This window comes from Caretta caretta, chromosome 2 (genome assembly GCF_965140235.1).
Source record: "Caretta caretta isolate rCarCar2 chromosome 2, rCarCar1.hap1, whole genome shotgun sequence".
NCBI lineage: Eukaryota > Metazoa > Chordata > Testudines > Cheloniidae > Caretta > Caretta caretta.
This window is the reverse complement of record NC_134207.1, coordinates 155,204,117-155,225,981: the sequence shown is the minus strand read 5'-3', so window position 1 is coordinate 155,225,981 and position 21,865 is coordinate 155,204,117. Positions and strand designations below refer to the sequence as shown.

The following is a 21,865-nucleotide window of genomic DNA, read 5'->3' as shown; positions in this document are numbered from 1 at the left end:
TAGGAAAATCCTCCTTTTCCCACTTTTTTTTTGTTAAAGAAGAAAAACCATAGTACATTAAGTCTGATTAGCATAAAATGTTGCACAAATGCTGATATTGCTGTGAACTGGAAAACACACTTTGTATATTCCAAGAATATATTCCAAGAATATAAAAATTTCCCTCCCCCATTCCTATAACTGAATTAAAAAAATATACCCCCCGGAGCACATTGGGCTATTTGCCTACATGGCAATCTTGTTCAGATAGATTAGTAAGAATAACAACAGTCTCAGTATGTACCAAACCCTGAGCTACTCCTTTGACAAGTCTTCCCAATCTGAAAGACTATGGACAATAATCCCTTGTTTCCTACCTGCAAACCAAATGGTAATATGCTATAACCTCTTATCCAGACAATAGATCTCTGACTTCTCCACTGAAGTTAAAGCAGTTACGTCAGGGATGAATTTAGCCCAATGGGTTTTTATGTGCTTTACTGGACTGTATAACCTAAGCATTTTCTATGGCTCTCCTGTGATTGTATTTTATCAAACACACAATAATAACAAATGTATTTTTTTCTCTCTCTTGTCTTATCCATTAGCTCTGTCTGCATGCTGTATTGACTCCTTTCTGTGCTCTAGCTTTTTCTCTGTTCTCCCTTGGGGCTCCTTACTAAGCAAATTCTGCATTGCAGCCAAAGCAAACAATCTGAGGGATTTTCATTTTGTGCTCCAGTCCCACTTCCAAGCCATTATCACCAGAATGTTTAGAAGCTATTGTCACAGGTGACAAGTTGTCCCAGCCTGGACCTGAAAATAGGAAAGAGAAAATTTACAGCAGAGGAAAATTGGGACTTTTGTAGTTTGATTTAGGATGTTGGAACAGGGATCTAGAAATTGAGTGTGTTTCACCCTGGCACCCCAGTATTCACCACTGTCATGTAATTAGGATATGTTTTGTACAAAGTATGCCTGGTGAGGTATCATTCTAAAAGTCTTGGTCTCCGAGACATTAATATCTCATTGGATTGATGTTGTGAAGTTGAAAACACCCACAAACAGCCTTTCAGGTACAACAGTAAAAAGGCCAAACAATATTAATGTCTTATTGAGGAAATGCACATAAGCACAAGGGTTACCCCAGGAACTGTGTACAATAGAAACCTCTCATATATAGCTCTACACAATGGGAACTGTTTGACCCAGGTCACAGCAAAAGAGCTTTCCAGCAAGTGGGAAGAAGATATAAAAGGGGAAAATGACATCATGATGGTACCTCACTCTCCCTACAACAACTCACCTGGAAACACCTGAGGGACAAAGGCTGAACTGGGGGAAGTGATGGTCCCAGGCTAAAGGGATTTCTAGCCTGTGTATTAAAACCTGGGAAACCCAAGCTGCAAAGCAAAGGCAGCTTGCTGTGCCTTAAGAATCTGCCAGCCTGTTTATCACTCAGAGTGAGAATTTGCTAATTCATCTCCAACCTATCTAATATGTTAAGCTCAGTTTGTGTTTTTGTTTATTTACTCAGTAATCTGCTTTGATCTGTTTGCTATCACTTACAATCACTTAAAATCTATCTTTTTGAAGGTATTAAACTTATTTTATGTTTTAATACAAACCAGTGTGCTGTTGACTAAGGTGTCTGAGGGAACTCTCAGCTTGGTTACCACAAGCTGTGCATGGTCCTCTTCACATTGAGGGCGAGGCGGACCGGATATTAAACCCATATACTGGCCAGATTTGACCAGGCCAGGAGGACAGTACTGCTCTGGGGTCCTAGGCTGGGAGACTGGTGGTTAGATAGCCTGCCTGTAACTGCAACTGGCTGTGTCCCTACTTGTGTGAATGCTGGTGAAAGTGCAGGCTGGAGCTATTTGCAACTTGTCACAGCAGCACAGTGTGAAAGGGAGCCCAGGCTGGTGGATCAGAGGGCTCAGTGGTACTCCGGTTCCAGGTGGCGGCCCAGGGGGAAACCCGTCATAGAGCGGTCTGGGCTATCTGTGGCAGGGAATTACACTAAGTATACAGAGCGGGATTTTCATTATATGACAGAATACATCATGACTACATCAAAAACTTCTTAGACATGCTAGGAGTGGTGGTACTCTGCTGTACTTTATTCAGTGGAGCAAGCAGATGTGTAAATAGGATTGGGTGTTCCATTACCATACATTGAATCCATTTTCACAAGGAAGGCCAACACATCAAAACCGTTGAACATTACTTCTCAGTGAGAGGTAGTCTAGGTATCTGATTCAAATTTTGTGTCCGTAAGAGAAATCAATTAAATGTTCACAGAGTAACCAAATAAAGAAGTTTGGTTCCTTTTATTCCGTGGATGTTTTTCCCCTCTAATACTTCCTGCTCATTCACTTTCTTTTTCCATATTTCTAAATGTCAGTGTGCCACATAATGGTTATTATGCAAAAAATGAATCAGAAAAATAAGCTCATTTTTGCAGTATTAATGATTGTAACATTGATTTTTCATTTATCTCTCTAAAGAATTATCCAGAAAACACACCAAAAGCAAGACAGCTTGTGTCCATTTCCATTGTGGTAAAGAAAATGACGGAGCCAAAGTTGAAGCTAACCATCAAGTTGTGGCGGCTACAGAGTGGTATGGTGAAAAGCACAAGGAGCAGACTGCAAGCGAGAAAGGCTTAGCACATGGCAATGAAAAGCACATCCCTTGTTGTAACACAGCCAGTGCTGCGGAGAAATTAGCAGATCAAAGTCAATCTATAGCTGGCAACAGAAGCCATTGTGAAGGAACAATAGGGCGCTTGCAGAATATTAACTGCACTGATGGAAACTCAAGGAATTCAAGGCAGTGTGAAACTCTATCAAAAGGCAAACCACGCATGCTGAAAGCAAGAAATAAAGAGTTAAACAGTGAGAGATGTTCCCCAGCTGGCTCCAGTAGACCCGGAAGTGCAAAAATGAGATTTGTAAACATCAGAAATGACAGTTCACATGCTGTAGTACAAATTAACAATGTGGCAAATAATGAATTAGCAAAAAAGACCTGCCCTTTACTGTCTATCAAAGCAGGAACTACAAGACCTGTGCCAAGTGATCCAGCTGCACACACTATTTTTGATGATAGTCTGAACTTGGAAAAAACAGATATAACGGGGTCCAAGAATGCAGATGATCAATTATGTTCCCATCTCACATGTCAGAGTATGAATATTGAACTTATCCCATTAGAGATCCGTATGCAGATAATAGAAAAGGAAAGAACAAGAAAAGAGCTATTTCGGAAGAAGAACTATGCTGCTACTGTTATTCAGAGGACATGGAGAAGGTAAGATTGTTACAAAAGATAGGGGAGAGAGAGATACAGTGAGATAAAACACAATCAGAGTTCTTTGGGAACTTGCTTTCTCTATTTCGTCCCTTTCCCTATAACATTTATAGTGATAAATCAGGGATTTAATTCTCTATCACTAAATAAGTAGAAATGTGTGCTACTGGCCAGGAGTCATTAAGTCAGTTCATAAAGAATGCAAGGAGAGTAATGACTTTTAATAGCTAGTTAAAATATAAACATTTTGTTTAGAACATGGCTATTACTTCACAGAAAACAAAGGCCCGAAATTTATCCCCCATGCAGCAGTTTAAACTACTTATCTAGCAAAGATTTTTGCCATCTCTGCTACCACCACCTCCTACCAACTCATGTGCAATTCCACACTGACCTCTGATTATTAAATAGGGTCCAAATAGCAAGGTGTTTGGCAGCTTAGATGTACTTGGCAGCCAGTACTGGAAACTCTAGTTGTAACTCTACTCAATGGGAATTATTGTTACATAGAGGAGAAGGAGGACAGGAAGGACTGAGGTCTACCAATGCTTGATCTCCCCACAACCCTGTCTTATCTTCACACGTGCAGAGAACTTATTATGTGGTGTATGCCCATCAGATCCTAGTGGAAGACCCTTGCTAAATGCACCAGTAGAATCCCAAGTCACTGACAATATTACTCATGGAGTAAGGTACTATTCAGTGGGAGTAAATGTGGCAGAATCTGTCCCATATGACTGTAAAAAATTGAGATTAATAATAGATTCAGAAATAAAATATTTGATCATGTTTCTTAATATTTAATTTCTAATTCTAAAAATTGACAGAAAGAGAGTAAGCCAATTATCTGCAAATGCAGTATATCATACATTTTTAATTCCTCCTTTCTAAATTTTTGAGTGGAATGTTACTTCTTCATTTTTTGTGGGAAGACAGAAAACTATAATTGCTAACGTATACCGATCATCTAATCTTTCCAAGTCTCTGTATACTTTACTCTAAAAAGTGTTAATTTCCTTCTAAAATTAAATAAAACAAAAGTTTTATAGATTGTCCTGAATTTGGCATTCTCAGCTGTGACCACTGAGGCACGTTGACAGACTGCTGAGAAATACGGCAGACTCACCCCAAACTGGTGGTTATTCTATCCTTAAATATGTACCAAGCCAGTAACCAAAATAAACTTCTGTCTCACCACACTAGTTAACAAGAATTCAGAAATGCAGTCTTCTTAAGCATTCCAGCCTTTATTTCACCACTCAAACACTAGGCTTTATGATGAGTGGTTACTGAAAGCCAGTTTCATCAAACAAAAGGGTTCTTCTGATCTCAAGAGATCGGCCGCATACCCAGGTCAATATATAATAATCACACTGCCGCTAATCCTTTAGTAAGTGAAATCTAAAGGTTTATTCATAAGAGAAAAGAAGAAGAGAGTTAAAATGGTTAATAGATCATATACATACAATCATTGCACAGTTCTTTTTCAGGTTTGTAGCAGTGATTAAATAAACTGCTGGCTTGTAAAGTCTCTGGTAACTTCCAAAAGATTGGAAGGTCGTCAGTCCATAGAATGCTCCTTTTAGTTGTAAGTCCATAGTCCAGAGAATCAGAGCATGAAAGAGGCAAGATGGAGATGTTTCCAGTGTCTTTTATACCCTTTGCCCAAGTGCCTGGAAATTTTCTGTTTCAAACACAAAGCCCACAGCCTCAGTTTGTGGAAAAGTAGAGGCCCAAGATGGAGTCCAGGGTCACATGAGCATATCACATGTCATTACATGCTTTGATGACTCACAGGAGCAGCCATTACTAAGGCTATGATTTAATCACCAGTATTTTTAGTAAAAGTCATGGACAGGTCACAAGCAAGAAACAAAAAATCATGGCCCATGACCTGTCCATGACTTATACCATAAATAACCTGGTAGTACCGTAGCGGGGAAGTCTCCTGCCAGGGGGGAGCCTGCTGCACCAGCTGCAGAGGGACCACTGCCGCTCCTGCCACCACCTTGGGAGGAGCCCTGTGGCTCCTGCAGCACTAGCTGCTGGTGGGAGCCCCAGGGGGCCCACGGCTGCTCCTGCCACCGCCGGGGGGGTGAGCCCTGGGGGCTTGCTGCTGCTCCGACAGCTGGTGAGGGGGGACAGAAATTCCAGGGGACCCACTGCTGCTCTGACCACCACTTGGGTGAGAGGGAAGCCCCAGTGGGCCCGCTGCTGCTCTGACCGCTGCTGGGGTGGGGAGAGCCCTTGGGGGACCTGTTGCTGATCCGGCCACCACCAGGGCGGGAAGGGAGGCCCCAAAGGACCAGCAGTTGCTCCAGCCACCACGGGTTGGGAAAGCCCAAGGGCCAGCTGCTGCTCCGGCGGTCCCCAGGGCCAGCCACTTCGGCTGCTGCTTGGCCAGTCCCCGGGACTAGCTACCTGGGGCTGCCAGAGCAGCAGCTGGCTGCAGCACTGTCCGAGCACCTGGCTGCAGAGCCACTCCAGCAGCGGCCAGTGTGGCTGTCCCCAAGGCAGCGGCTTGGGCGGCTCTGCGGTCAGTCACACCAGCCCCTGCAGAAGTCACAGAGGTCGCAGGAAGTCACGAAATCCGTGATTTCTGCAATCTCTGTGACAAACACGGAGCCTTAGTCATTAGCCGCCTGGCTGGGACATCCACAGGAATGCTCAACAGGCATGAGGAGCTTCTTCTATGGCCCGCTGTGAGTGTTAATTGCCTTTGGTGGGCCCTCAAATGTAGATTTTACCAGGTGGGTGTTACCCCAGGACCAAACACATTTGGGATACAGATATATAGAGCAATATTCATAACTTCAGATACAGTGATGATACATGGATTTAGGATAATCTTATTTAGCAAATCATAACTTTTCCATTGACACCTTACATGACATACTTTGTACAAGATTTGTTGCAGTTGTCTAACAGTGGCAATATTAATGATATAGATGGTCATATTTCAATCATACAGCATCACATAGATATACAGGCCACATTTACAGTATGATGGACATTTATTTCGCCAGTTGGGCTTAATCATGCAGAAGTGTGGATAAGGGTTGAGAGAGAGAGAGAGCAGTCCTGAACTGATAGGGTGACTGAGCATGCTGCTTTGTACAGTAAGGCTTACAGGACAGATCGTGGCCTAGCTTGTGTAGCCATGCAAGCTAGTAAGGAAGCACAGACACCCCGTTACCATCTTGCACTGGCTACTGTTACTGCCGCTCACAGCATGGGAGTGGCAATGGTTTCACAGAACCACTGCATCCCCCATTTGTGGGCAATGGGTGGAGCTTTGGCTCTGTTCTCCCTTCCGCAGCACACCAGACAGCATCGGGGGATAATGCAATAGAGAAATCTCTGCAGTGCATATGAGTCTCTAATCCAGGGGTAGTCAGTAGAGGACCGCGAGCCAAATCCAGACCACTAGACACTTTTCAGTGATCACATGGGCTAGAGCTTCCACATGGCCAATATTTGATCCAGCCTGGCCCTAAAAATAATTCAATATGCCAGGTTTTTTTTAACGTGGGTCTAAAGATTTGCATTTTTGTCACAATACACTGGGATAGCTACTGTTAAAACTTTCTGTGTCCAGCTAAAGATGCTGCAGTGTTCCCACTTCTGCAGTTTAAGCGATAATAGATCAAAATTGTTGAAAATACAGTGGCTGTCTGCCCACCAGTGCAGAAGTGCACTGCGTGTGTGTGAGAGAGGGTTTGAGTTACAAGAGAGTGAGGAGACGTGCGATGTTATCAATCTTATCTATATGTTTTCTCTCTCTAGATACTATAAGTGGCTGATAAAGCGGGGAGAGTTACGGAGTAGCCTTGTGGTTGGGGATTGGGATTGTGATCGGCTTGACTTGTGGGGGGGAGCGCCGGGTTTTTTTGCATTTCAAAGGTGGTGATCCTAGCATGGGCTGAAGCTGAGCCGGGGCTGGAGCCATGCCTGTTTCCCAGCGGAGACCCCCCCCCACCGCAGGGGGCCAGCAGCTGGGCTAGGATGTGGGGCACAGTGTCTCTCTGGGCGACTGCTTGTGCAACCTCAGCACCATTGGCAGCAGCACAGGGATGGGCCTGTCTTTTGAGGTCAGTCCTTGGAGCCCTTTCCAGCCCCCTGCCCCAAGTGGCCTGTTCCCTCCCCAGTCCACCTGCAGTCACCTGCTTCTGCCACATCCCAGCTCTCCCCAGGGCTGCTATCTGAAGTCTCCTTGGTCCCTCCTGTTACCCGGAGTCCCCTTCCTGCCCCTCTGCTTTCCCAGCCCCCAAAGGGGCATTGCATGGCTAGCTGGATCATAGTCCAATGGCTTCACCTCCTGGCTCCGAACTCAGAAGTACTCACACACACACACCCTGCTTTGCTGCCCAGATCCTAGCCCATACCCGTTTCTCTTCTCCCCGCCCCCATCTCTGCTGCTTGGCTCAATTGGGGGCACAGAAATATTTGGTGGGGGGAAAACAGCAATGCTGGGTGGTTCAGGCCAGCCCTATGCATCCTGTTTTCAGTTTATGGAAATAAGGTTACCCTACTCTCTGAGCAGGGCAAGTGGTGAGCTGGCAGGCAATCGGGGAGCTTGGGAGGGGCTGTTGGATGGTTAGGGGAGGGGAGCTGGATGGGGGTCTGGACCTTGACCAAGACCAAGAAAATACCTTGACCAAGAAATTTGGACCTGGACAAATAATAATTGACTACCCCTGCTCTAGTCTATCTGTGGTATTCACTGCAACAAGAACACATGAGACAATTGAACAAGATTGTGTTAAGGGAATGTTTGGTAGATGAATAATTTGCAGGTAAACAAGCTAAGAAAAATATACAAAGGCAAACAAGCTTGTTACCGGTAGAGGTTGGGAAGTGATGTTTCACCTGTAACATTGTATGATTAACTAGATGCAATATAAGGAGCTCTCACCTTTCTCTGAAACATCTGCTACTGGCCACTACTACAGACAAGATACAGAACAGATGGGCCATGGTCTGATCTGGCAATTCTTATATTCCTAACCTTCAAATATGACCATTTCAACAGTCACACTCACTCTAACCAGTCTGTATCTGTGCTCCTGTTCTGCCTCTTGTTAATGCCCCTGAAATCTTTTCCAATACAAGGTTAGATTTATAGGCTTGTATATTTCCAGTTAAATTGCTGTTGGAATATGAGAGTCACTTTACCTTCTCTGGGTGCACTCCTATTGCAGAGAGAAGTTCCAGGCCTGCTCTGTGGTGTTTTTAATTAATGCTGGGGTTTCTCTCTAATTTTTCTCATTTTCTTTGTGATGTCTCCCTTATGTTCATATATTTGTCATCTTCTGTTTCCAGGAAACTTTGACTGTTTCTGGCATGTTTCCTTTACTCGGTCTGGTGAATGGTGAGACAAAGAATCATTTCATTTCCCAACCCTATCTACACTGTCTGCCCTTAGCTCTTCTTGTTGTGCCGCGGGGATTCTGCAGTAGCTCCCACTAAGATTTTTCCTCCTCATCTATTTGTAAAACATTGTGCTTTTTTTTTATAACAAAGGATGGATGACCCAGAGTTTCTTATTATGGTGCTCAGAGCAGTGACCCCCAAAATTCCCACAGTGCATTTCATAAATGCCTCAGCGATGGTAATAGCTATCCTTAGACCTATTTTTCCTTGCCAGAACCAACAGTTAAATGTTTTAGGAAAAAAAATTTGATCTGCAAGGTGTCCTGTGTGGGCTGTGCCCCTATGACCTATCACAAGCTAAACAGAGTTGGGGTGGCTCACTACTGGGATAGGAGACATCAAGGACAACACAGCTGAAAGTATGTGGTAGTATTGTGTTGATTCAATAGGGAGCACTTCTTCCACTTAGTACTGAATCAATGTCCCAACAAGGTTTTAGGGGGCGCCGTGCTGCTGGAAATGCTTTCTTTTATTTAACACACAAAAAGTAGGTTCTGACCATTTTTGATGAGCAAGGATCCCATGGCAATTTTCAGAAAAATTGGAATATAAAACCTGGGGCCTGAAGCAAATTCCAACTTGGGTAATTACATTGCCTACTATCTAAATTCTTGCTGAAGTTTTGATTGAATGTTATATGTCACTTTCTGTTCTAGGATGGTGCATCAAAAAGTCAGCATGTTTCCCCCAAGATGTAGATGTACTGATCCCTGTATATAGTTTGTATAATATTTGGGAAAGTTATACTTATATATTCAGTAGTATGTAAAGCAATATGGGATAAAAGTCACTAATAATTAATAATAGAAAAAGTACTCAATGGAAAAAAAATACACTCCCGGTCCCTGCATGTGACATTACTAGGGTCCTACCAAATTCATGGCCATGAAAAATGCATCACAGACTGTGAAATCTGGTCTTCACCATAAAATCTGGTCTTTTGTGTACTTTTACCCTGTACTATACAGATTTTACAGGGAAGACCAGCATTTCTCAAACTGTGGGACCCCGACCCAAAAAGGGGCCATTGGGGAGATTGCAAGGTTATTGTAGCAGGTCGTGGTATTGCCACCCTTACTTCTGCCCTGCCTTTAGAGTGGGTGGCCGAAAGGCTGCGGATGCTGGCCAGGCGCCCCAGCTCCAAAGGCAGCACCCCAGCAGCAGCGCAGAAGTAAGAGTGGCAATGGGTGGCCAGAGGATGGCGGTTGCTGGCCAAGGACACAGCTCTGAAGGCAGCAGCACAGAGGCGAGGACGGCAATACTGTACCAGGCCGTCCTTACTTCTGCGCTGCTGCTGCTGGTGGTGCTGCCTTCAGAGCTGGGCTCCCGGCCAGCAGCTGCTGCTCTCCGGCCATCCCGCTATGAAGGCAGCGCTGCCGCCTGCAGCAGCACAGAAGTAAGGGTGGCAATACCATGAACTTCTACAATAATCTTGCAACCCCCCCTTTTTGAGCCGCGAACCCTTCAGTTACAACTCCATGAAATTTCAGATTTAAAATTCTGAAATCATGAAATTTATGATTTTTAAAATCCTATGATGGTAAAATTGACCAAAATGGACAGTGAACTTGGTAGGGCTCTAGACATTACCCAGGACATAATCTGGACTATTGAACAGCTGTGTCCCCTCAATTCTCCAGCCTTTTACACGGCTTCACTGTGAGACCAACCACTCCTGGTCTGCTCACACACAGCCTCCAGCATGTAAATTACTCCCAGCTATACGGTCTGAGTGCTGTAGCCAGCCACTCTTGAATTACACTGCAGAGCAACACCAGCAAATTCCCAGTCCCAGACTTCCATCAGAAAGGTGCGTCTTGTACTGCCCAGCCCTCTCCTGGACAACACAAGCTCATATATAAAGTCCATTATTTTATTAATAGAAAATGATATGCACAAAACCTGTTATTCTAAATGAAGCAATCCAAACACACTGGTTTAGATGAAACAATAAAACAAGTTTATTAACTGCAGAAAATAAAAGATTTTAATTGATTACAAGTAATGAGGCATACAAGTAAGAATTAAAATAAAATAAAAGGTGAAACCCAGCTAATACCTAATTAACAAGCTCAGTAAATTCAAAGCAAAAGTCTCTCTTACCCCATGCTCCAGCAGTCTGATTAGCTGAAATCCTTTCCCTCAGTCTCAGCACACCTCTATACTGGCAAAGGTACAGTTCTGGCAGTTACAGCGCCGCTCAGAGAGCGCAGAAGGGAAACCGCTGTTGTGTGTTCACACTGAAAGCTGCCTGTGCAAGAGCATGTTCACACTTGGGGCACTTGCAGCGCTATTTGGAGCGGTGCATTCTGGGCAGCTATCCCCCAGAGCACCTCTTCCTCTTTTGCCGCTAAGACTTGTGGGAAGGTGGAGGAGGTCCAGTCCCAGTGCCCCGTGATGCATTGCTTCGCATCCCAGCAACCCCTGTTCTTCCGTCTGCATTTGATGCCGTTTTTCAATGGCTTGTGGATCACTGTGGGCGTTTCACAGACATTAACTCAGGCTGGTCCAGAAAGGTGCATGATGCATGCATCTTTCAGAACACTGGCCTGTTCAAGCAGGGACTTTCTTCCCAAAGCAGAAGATCACTGTACGGGAAGTCGAAATGCCGATTGTGATCCTGGGAGACCCCACCTATCCCTTAATGCCCTGGCTTATGAAGCCATACACAGGGCAAATTGACAGCAGCAAGGAGCCGTTCAACAACAGGCTAAGCAAGTGCAGAATGACTGTGGAGTGTGCTTTTGTGATTAGTGCACTATTTCTGTAGCCCTCCACTTTATGTAAAAGATTTGTGTGCCTGTAAAGAGTGTCCGGAAAGGTAAAAACAACGAGGAGTCCTTGTGGCACCTTAGAGACTAACAAATTTATTTGGGCCCAAATAAATTCATTAGTCTCTAAGGTGCCACAAGGACTCCTCGTTGTTTTTGCTGATACAGACTAACATGGCTACCCCTCTGAAACCTGTCAAGAAAGGTATGGACTTACTTTAATGAAGCTATATGACAGTATGTACCTGAGTTCTTTGACTCCACCAACCACTAAACTAGGAGATTAAATAGACTTGACTCTCACTGTAAGTTTTGCAGAGTCAATTTACCATATTTATTGAAAATGTAAAACAATTTGAGATACAACCAAGCTCATCCCTTCAGCATTCTGGACTGACATCATGCTAGTAACTTATATTTCTGTGATGCGCGTTAAATTTCCCTTTTCCAGAAAAATGTTTCAATTCCCACAGTCCACAAACTTCACAAATTTAGTCCCCAAAAGTGTTTCTTAAGGCATCTGGCCTGCCAAAGGTTAATTGCTTATCCTGCTCACCGAGGCTTGCAGTTCCTGTGTCCGCCTCGCTCCCTTGTCTGGTGCATTGAAGCTGGTGGCACTCTCTTGGGCCCACAATGAATTGACAAAAGCTGGAAATCTTTTGGTTGCTGTCACTGTAAATCTCCAGCTGGCATCAGGCACTTCAGTCTGTTATTTTCAGACAAATCTTTAACTTTACTTACAACTTTCTTAAGTTCAAAGCCTCCTTACCCATAAACCTGAGCACAGACTGCTAGCATTTTCATTCCTGCTACACATACACTTCAGAGTCATGGTATATGCACCTAGTGTGCTGACTGAGCTTTGAATTTTTGTTAGCGCAGCACTCTGTGGGTTTTTTTTTTTTAAATTTAACCCCCTGCTTCCCTTCTTTTTTGCCTCAGAACCAGATAGACACATTTTTGTGGAATATTTGCACATAAGCTGAAGCACAGCTACATAGGTTCCCCTCCCCTTTGGTTCCCTGCAATATTTGTGTGTCTCCAAAAACTACCAGAAGGTTCTCTGAGGTCTTTGATGGCAATGACGGGATATAATGTCCATGTGACCATTTGATTTATATATCAGTAAATACCTGCAGCACTTAATACAGGAGTAATTGTCGAACACAGAGTACAGTTTAACATTCCTTTCCACTCAGCTATTAAACGGTTACCCAGTGTTTTTTTCTGCATTTGTCTTTACATACATTTTGTAGACTAAATTAATAGCAACAGTCATTAGTTATCCAGCAGTGTACAGGTTTTTTCCTGTAATGGCCTACTGTTATGACTAAGCTCAGGTTACTTAACACATACATGGATAACACTTCCCTGTCTCTGGAAGAAGGCCTGCAACAAATCCACAGAAATGTTTGTTTACTTGCTTCTTGACTTAACCATTATAGTGTTGCTCTGTTTTGAATAGTTAAATCCTCATGTTGGTACTAGCCTCTGCTTTTCATCAGCTCTCTCTCAGCTTTTTTTAAATGAATGGAGAACTTGTGAAAAGTGTCAGAATAACAGCCCTGGAAACTTGTGGTGTCTATTCGCAAAACCAATCTGGCATGGGCGGGCAACCTCACAGAAGAAGAGAGGGTAGTTCCGATTTCATGTATATTCAGTCCTTTGTGCCTCTGCTTCAGCCATGGGTAGGGATGGTAGTGGGTTTTGTGATAGGCATACCTGAGAGCACCAGCTCATTTCACACAGGCCACTGAAAAAGCACAGCTGCTGGTAACTTTTGGTCACCTGGACTTGAATAGACAACCTGTTGTAGCGGTAAAAAACTCTAGATCTCATTAACAATCACTTGAGCCATCCAGTCCACTGTCTCATGCGCCTTCTGGTCCGATGGCTTATAGCACATTCCGGTGATGATTTTGCTTCTGGTTCTGTTGCATTAGTTTGTTTTACTTTTGATCTTGTAAAAGGTGCTAGAAACCAATTGTCAAAGAGCTGGTACAGCCTGGGCAGCAGCAGTGTAAGGCTGCCGTTACTTCCCAGGTGAGATGGGATTTGTGTTCATTCGCATCCGTTCCTTCCTTTTCTTCACTGTGGAGGCTTCCAGCATGGATCTCAATGAACAACAGGTGTGATAGTGATTCATGGGGGTGTGGAAACTAGACAGATTTCACTGACTCACTTCAGAAGAGCAGCCAAACACCAATTACATCATCTTATATCCCATAGCATCAAATGCCGTCATAATTAATAAGTTACTGTTAACCTGGGGAAAAGTCATAGCAGGAAGATTTAGAGTGGATTCTTGGGCCAGTCAGTTTATTCTCTAGTATAAAATGCAAGTACAGCACAGACTACTAACATCTGAGGCAAGGAAAAATGTAGCTCTTCTGTGCAAATGTTATTAGCCAAATGAAAGGGAGGGACTTAGACCTCGTCCTGAGGATATGAAGGGATGTTTGTGAACTGTCAGTGACACATCACAGCTGCAGTGGTAAGGCTAGGAGAGAGACTGGAAGAAAGATGGAGTGAAACATTTAGGGAGAACTAAGAGATTGGAGAAACCAGGGAAGGGACTGAGAGTCCTTCAGAAGTACGAAGAACTCTGGGTGCATAATACTGTTATTCTGGTTGGTAGCATTTTACATCCACATTGCTCAGGTATAAATGATGGCACAAGCTGCAAGGCAGTGAAGAATCAGGCCTTAGAGCTTCTCAAGTTCTGTGTAGAAAGAGGAAATAGACTCAGCCAGTATCTTCCCCTATACTGTGTCCCTAATTTGCAAATATGCATGAGAATGCACCAGAAAAGTTTATGCCACTACATTCAGTTGTGAATGCAATGAACACAGAGGTAGTATTATTGATAGATTACACCACACGTAGTTTTGTTCTTAATATTGTCCTCACTTTGGGTGATTTTTTGGTACATTATTTATTATTTTGGCTGCAGATAGTTTGAAATTCCAGCGTAACTTTTGATACCCATGGTCGTTGTCTGCTTTAGTAATTGTGTGAAATTAATGGTCACATCTGGAATTGAACCCAGGTCTTATTCTGTCTGGTAAGCAAACATTCCTCATCCAAATGAGTTGTCACATCAGTGGGAATTTTGTTTTCCCAGTTACTCATGTAATCCACCATGTGAACTGATCCATGTAAAACACTGAAGTTAAAACAGGTCATCTAAAACAAGTGCTCTTCTCTTCTCTCCAGTTACCAGCTAAGACAGAAGTTGGTTCAGCTTTTTAGTGCTGAGCGGCAGTGCAAAGAAGATGAAGACAAATGGAGACAAGAGACAGCTGCTTTTTTCATCCAGGTCGCTTGGAAGAAACAGCTGAACCATGGCCCTCTGAAATCAGTGTCTTCATGTAAAAACCTGAAATCTATAAATAAAAGCAACTCGGCCATAAAAACAAGCAAGCAATCCATCCTTAAGCAGATATACGGTAATTCTGTTGTGGCAATTTAAAGTTTCAGAATTTAAGTGTTTCGTTGCTGATGCTTTCATAACTCTCAATTTTCCTAGATTTTGGAGTCTGCTATAGATTTAATACTTCCCAAGTTACTAAGGACTTTGCAGCACCAGAGTTAGAAATCCTTTTTTTTTTTTTTTTAAATACACAGATAAATCCAAGTCGGGGGGACCAAGTCGGGGGGGAAGCAGTTTGGATACTTTTAGAAGCAAATCATTTCTAAACCTGATTTTTTAACTTTAAAACTGTATGGGTCACTGCATATCATTACTCCAGGACAGGTGTCCCTCAGACAGACAGACATCTCCCATATTTCTATTTCACCAGACCTGAATTTGGGGTGAATGTGGTGATTGGGAGGTGATATTACTTATCTGCTCATTTTTAAAGTACACATACTCAGCATTTCTAACACTGAGTTGAACGCAGGTTTACTCTGATAATTATTCAACCAAACACTGTGGAAAACTTGAAAAGGAAATATACTTATTTAACCACATTTTGTGTAGAAACTACCGAATGTACCGAAAAGTTACTTGAAATTCCATTATGGATCATATTAACAATTTTTAGCGCTGTTGATTACTAGCAGTTAACTCACGTGATTAATTTTTTATCACAATTTTTTTTTAGTTAATCACGATTAATCACAGTTTTAATTGCACTATTAAACAATAGAATACCAATGGAAATTTATTATATATTTTTGGATGTTTTTCTCCATTTTCAAATATATTGATTTCAATTACAATACAGAATACAAAATGTACAATGCTCACTTTATATTATTATGTTTGATTACAAATATTTGCACTGTAAAAATGACAAATAGTATTTTTCAATTCACCTCATACAAGTACTGTCGTGCAATCCTTTATCATGAAAGTGCAGCTTACAAAAGTAGATTTTTCTGTTACATTAACTACACTCAAAAACAAAACAATGTAAAACTTTAAAGCCTACAAATCCACTTAGTCCTACTTCGTGTTCAGCCAGTTGCTAAGACAAACAAGTTTGTTTGCATTTACAGGAGATAATGCTACCCACTTCTAATTTACAGTGTCACCTGAAAGTGAGAACAGGAGTTTGCATAGCACTTTCGTAGCTGGCATTGCAAGGTATTTACGTGCCAGATGTGCTAAACATTTGTATGCCCCTTTATGCTTTGGCCACCATTCCAGAGGACATGCTTCCATGCTGATGATGCTCGTTAAAAAAATAATGCATTAATTACATTTGTGACTGAACTCCTTGGGGGGAGAATTATATGACTGCTCTGTTTTACCCGCATTCTGCCATATATTTCATGTTATAGCAATCTGGGATGAAGACCCAGCACATTGTTCTTTTTAAGAACACTTTCTCTGCAGATTTGACAAAACACTAAGAAGGTACCTATGTGAGATATCTAAAGATAGCTACAGCACTCAACCCAAGGTTTAAGAATCTGAAGGGCCCTCCAATATCTGAGAGGGACGAGGTGTGACACATGCTTTCAAAAGTCTTAAAAGAGCAACACTCCGATGTGGAAACTACAGAACCTGAACCACCACCAAAAAAAAAAAATCAATCTTCTGCTGGTGGCATCTGACTCAAATGATGAAAATGAACATGTGTCAGTCCGCACTGCTTTGCATCATTATTGAGAAGATCCTGTCATTGGCATGGAAGCACGTCCTCTGGAACGGTGGTTGAAGCATGAAGGGACATAGGAATCTTTAGCGCATCTGGCATGTAAATATCTCGCAACACTGGCTACAACAGTGCCATGCAAACGCCTGTTCTCATTTTCAGGTTATATTGTAAACAAGAAGCAGGCAGCATTATCTCCTGTAAATGTAAACAAACATGTTTATCTGAGCGATTGGCTGAACAAGAAGTAGGACTGAGTGGACTTGTAGGCGCTTTCACATTGTTTTATTTTTGAATGCAGTTATTTTTCTGTACCTAATTCTACATTTGTAAGTTCAACTTTCATGATAAAGAGATTGCACTACAATACTTGTATTAGGTGAATTGAAAAATACTATTTGTGTTTTTTACAGTGCAAATATTTTTAATAAAATATAAATATAAAGTGAGCACTGCACACTTCGTATTCTGTGTTGTAATTGAAATCAATATATTTGAAAATGTAGAAAACATCCAAAAATATTTAAATGAATGGTATTCTATTATTTAACAGTGTGAGTAATCGCAAGATACATTTTTAATCGATTGACAGCCCTAACAATTTTCCATCATAAATGTTTTATGAGACTCTTTATGATAAGATTATTTTAATGTAAGTCTTTGTGTTTAAAATTAAGAGAGTGCTGTAGTTGACATTGAAATGGTCTATAACTGTACATAAGCACACCCGGGTGTGAATTTGTAAAAGTATGCATGTTTGTTTCTGAAAGGGCGTTCTCAAGAAGGAAAAGTTTGCCATCCAGCAAGACCTTCTTCAAAGCATAAGCTTTCTGATGTGCACATGATCTCAGGTAAGGGTGCTGCCTTAGTGAAGCTTTGGAAGCATTGCTGGAATTTAAAATGTTATAGTTAGTTTTAGATGGCTTGAGTATGAAAGGAAAATGGGGGAAACAAAACTATAGTAATAATAATAAAACCAAAAAATGAGGTAACCAAGTGAACATCCAGTCTAAGGTATCATTGTGCCTAGACAACTAGCACCCAGAGAGCTGGGGTTCTGTGTTCTGTCACTCCTTTTGGACTTTTGAGTATTATTTTTTATTTTTTTCTTTTATATTAACTTGTTGGTTTAACAAGATATGCTCAAACAAATGTGAGTAGGAAAAACCCTATTACATGGTGGCAGTTTAGAGAGAAGGAGAGATGTTTAAACTCACCTGTGTGCATTTGTATACACATATTTGTGCACACTTAATTTATCAGCACAGTATCTGGTGACCATGTGGAAGCACAGATAAGACATTTCTACACACACTGAGAATTTGTGAACATAAATTACCGTAGAGAAGTACAATTGCATACATGTGCTCGTGGACACAGATACCCACATCTGACCATACTGCCCAGATACACTCTGGCTTGCTGGTTAGACCTTTTTCACGATGTCATATCTGTGAACCAACTCCCAGGGATGCTTGGCTGGTACCTTCCTGCAGAAAAGCCTTTTTAAAATCCCTGTCGTTGTGATGTTATACGTTGAGGGGAAGTGTTCGGGTGGGGGGAGACAGTTACACAGGTGGTGAAGGTGAAAGCACTTTCTTTTTTCTTTCTACTACTGAGTCACACTCTAGTAGCAAGTAGGTTATGGGTGAATTCCTCTGGCATTCTGAAAAGCAGCCCTCTGCCTTCAGCCTCATTGCCGCACACCACAGCCGGTGTTACCAAGAACTGATTACTCCACACCCTCGCTGGGGATGCAGGCTGCTTGTCCCTTTTCAATTAGGTCACATTTGTACACCAGCTCTTAATGGTCCACAGCTAGAAGCCATACACTCTGCACGCTCACAGGTTATGTTTAGATGTAATTTTCCGACGATGTTTGGGAGTAATTGATGGATTGGGGAAGGGGGCGGGATTTTTATCTTTACTCTTCATTTTTAATTACCGTGGCCCTCTTTCCATTCCTGCTCCCCAAAATGCCTTTCCCACCACTGTTCTATGCTGAAAAGTGCTGCGTAAAAATTGAATCTTCTTCCTCCCTAGATCTGTGTGCTGAGCGCATTTTCTCCCCTGGCTGCCCATTGCAGTGATAAAAACACGTTGTTCTTTTTACTCCTACCTCCTGCAGAGCCAGCACAAGTCACAAAGTGAGCTGGATTCTGTTCCTCCTTGTGCATCAGCTACAGAATTGCTTGTTACGTTCTAATCAGTTACACCTGTGCAGAGCTACTGAGGGCAAGAGTTATTCCAGATGGGGAATGGAGAATAGAGACGGAGGGCACTGGAGCTGCACACATGTAACAATCTGTTACCGGCAGGCGTGCAGAAGATGGAAAGAATCCAGCTTGACTCAGATCCCATGTTGAATCTGCAGAAAAATGTTTTTACTTACTATTTGTATTGCAATAGAGCCTAGGATCCCTCTCTGCTAGGCGCTAGACTGTGGCTGCCCCAAGTTGCTTACCGCTTAGGTAGATGAAACACGTTTGATCTGGGGATCACAGAGCCCACAATGCCATTGTTAGTGCAGTTCAACTCTGTAGAGTGATTCTAAGTGTTAACCTTACTTAAAAGGCTGAAATGTGAGCCCTAAAATCCCTTTCACGTCAGCCGTCTGCACTTGGGAGTAGCCTTGCTACGTACAGCACTCAAGGCAGCAGGGCAGGGTGAGAGATGGAGGGGAAAGTAGCCAGGCCCAGTCTCTTTCCCCATGTACCGGGGTGCCCATTAGAAAGGGCTAGTGGCCTCTCACCACTTTCCATTACATTGGGAGCTATTCAGCCTTTCCAGGTTAGTTCTCATAAGTAGCCATTAGCCCAGATCTGCCGCTGAAAGGCATCCAGGACTCAGGGAGAACAACAAGAGTGTTAAGGGACCCTGCTCATTAAAGGAAGAATTATACCTGACATTTTCTCGTATACTCAGTGTTACAGAGAGAAAAAATGCCAATACCCTTTGCCCTGCCATTTTCCTGATTTCAGGAGTTACCGAGACTCCTGAAAAACTGTATTTCAACAATTGGTTTTAATGAAACTGAAAATCATGCAGCCCTGCTCCCATAGCAATACACTAACCTAAGATGGGCAATGGATTGCTTTTGGTGACAGAGGCGCGCACCAGCTCCTAGGCACACTATTGTCTGTCCGTTTTAATGCTAGATTAGGTCAGGCCCTTGGTAGCATAGGATTGTTCTCTGCAGTACTTTACCCAGAGATAGGCCTGCTTCTGTGGGAGAGGGTAGTTCCTATTCCTATTCATTCAGTCCTTGGCCTTCCTGCTAAAACTGCCCATTGGATGTGGACACATTGGCCACATGAATTGAACTAAGATCAAGGGACCTCTGTTCTATTCCTGGCTCTGCCACAGGCCTTCTGAGTGACTTTGGGCAAGTCACTTCAACTGTGTGTACCTCAGTTTACCCATCTGTAAAATGGGGACCATGATATTCTCTGTAAAGCACCACATGAAAGCTAGGTGTTATTAGGTAAGAGTTACAGTTGTAGATCTCACTGCTACCAGAAGCCATGCTGACATTTCTGGGTGTTGCTAATGAAGACTTATCTCTGTTCTCTGCATGAAACACTGTGTGCAGGTCTGGTTTCCAGGGCTGAGCAAGGATTTAGATGAATTAGAGCTAAATGCACAGAACTGCAACAAAATGCCATCATGACTGGAAGAAAAGACCAGAGAAAAGGGAGCTAACCTATTTACCAGAAAAGAGGGAGATGCTGAGCACAGTTTGTAATTAGCTTCAAGATCACGAAAGAAAGGAATTTCTTAAGAGATGGCAGGACAGGGCGCAATGGCTAAGGAGGAACGAGATGAGAATAGAATCTGGGAACAAATTCTCAACGAGCTCAATCAGCGAACACTGGACCGGACTAAGAGGACAGGTGTTAAAGCACTAGTCTGCAGTTATTCAGCAACTGGTTAGACCAATGGTAGCAGGGGTGATGCAGTCATTAGTTTTGCAAAATCAGAGGGTTAGTTTGAATGGCCAGAGCAGTCCTCTCTAGTCATACCAGCTGTGGCTCAAAAATCAAGACCTTGCATAGCTAAAAAGCAGACTCCTTGATTTAAAATATTTGGTGTTAGGACAATAATGAAAGAAAACTAAAAATGTTCCTAGGCCCTTTTCTTGGTGCTCTCTGGCTCGTTTAGAACTCTCTCAAGTCACAGGGGAGTCTTAAAGCAGCGCTGCCCTTGGAGTTACATTATAACGGTAGAGACATTTCTGTCTCACGGGAGACAAACCGACACTCTTTCTTGCACTATTTAAGAGAACACCTCTGGTCAGTCTCAGTATAGCCTCGAAAGCTACCAGACAGGTGTTTCATCTGCTACCTTTGCATACTGAGTCACGGAACTGCTGAAGATAGATTTTAAAACTTAAATAGTGTTTTGATTAGTTCGTCGGTTTTAGGGGCAGCAAATCTCTTCGCTCTTGTCTTTTATGAAATAGAAAGGCTTTCTTTTGCAGCTTCGAGTGGACTTTACCTTTCATAACTTGGTGACAAGTAGGATAGTGATAGGAACTTTGCCCGGTGCCTGTAGAACAGTACCTACTTTCATTCACCTAATAGGAGCTTAGGGAACTTTAGCCCTGTCTTAAAGACAGTAACGTGTTTTCCATCTGACGCCCTTCGTGCATGACATTAAGTTTGTTGGAAAAGTTCAGAGCTGTCAGCGGCTAATGCCAGAAACAGTATTTTTGACGTAGTTGTCTAGCGTAGGTCAAAATGGACTCAAGTTTGATTCATTTCTCTGAGAAGGGAACAGCTGGGAAGGAGAAGAATATTGGCACTAACAAACATTCTTGTGCCTTGTGAAAAAGTGTATGGTGACAAATCTGCCAACGGGAGACTGGCACCAAACTATTTTAACATCCTCACTGGCATACGCAGGCTGAACATTTTGGGATGGGGACAAAAAAAAAAGGTATTGATGGGAGGCAGCTTACGCCCCAGGTGTGGTACAGCGGCAAAGCCCTGGAAGGAAGCACAGCCACTGCTCCACAAGATGGGTGGAGGGAGAACATGGCAAAGGATAAAAACTGAACTTGCTGGATGTTTTGAAAACCCTATTTTAGCCCATGGGGAAGGGGAGAGAAAGCATGGTTCCCCTGCCACCTCAGACCATCTTTGACAAATAACTGCAACCAGGAAGTATTTGTTTAAACTATCTTTTTATCACAATCTTGGCACTTTTATTCTTTATACCATCTTGTGGCAGGCAAGTTACTTACATGTTGCATCA

General features: G+C 42.7%; 1 protein-coding gene across 3 annotated transcripts in view; it reads left to right on the top strand.

The window, feature by feature from the left end:
* The window catches only part of INVS (inversin), a 221,014-nt gene that overhangs the window by 196,514 nt on the left and 2,635 nt on the right, over positions 1–21,865 (top strand). For all 3 annotated transcript variants that reach the window (XM_048839416.2, XM_048839415.2, XM_048839414.2), the window contains 3 exons: positions 2,493–3,297; positions 14,718–14,950; positions 17,380–17,460. In XM_048839416.2, the coding sequence (XP_048695373.1) occupies positions 2,493–3,297; positions 14,718–14,950; positions 17,380–17,460 (1,119 nt within the window). The remainder of the gene's footprint in view (positions 1–2,492; positions 3,298–14,717; positions 14,951–17,379; positions 17,461–21,865) is intronic.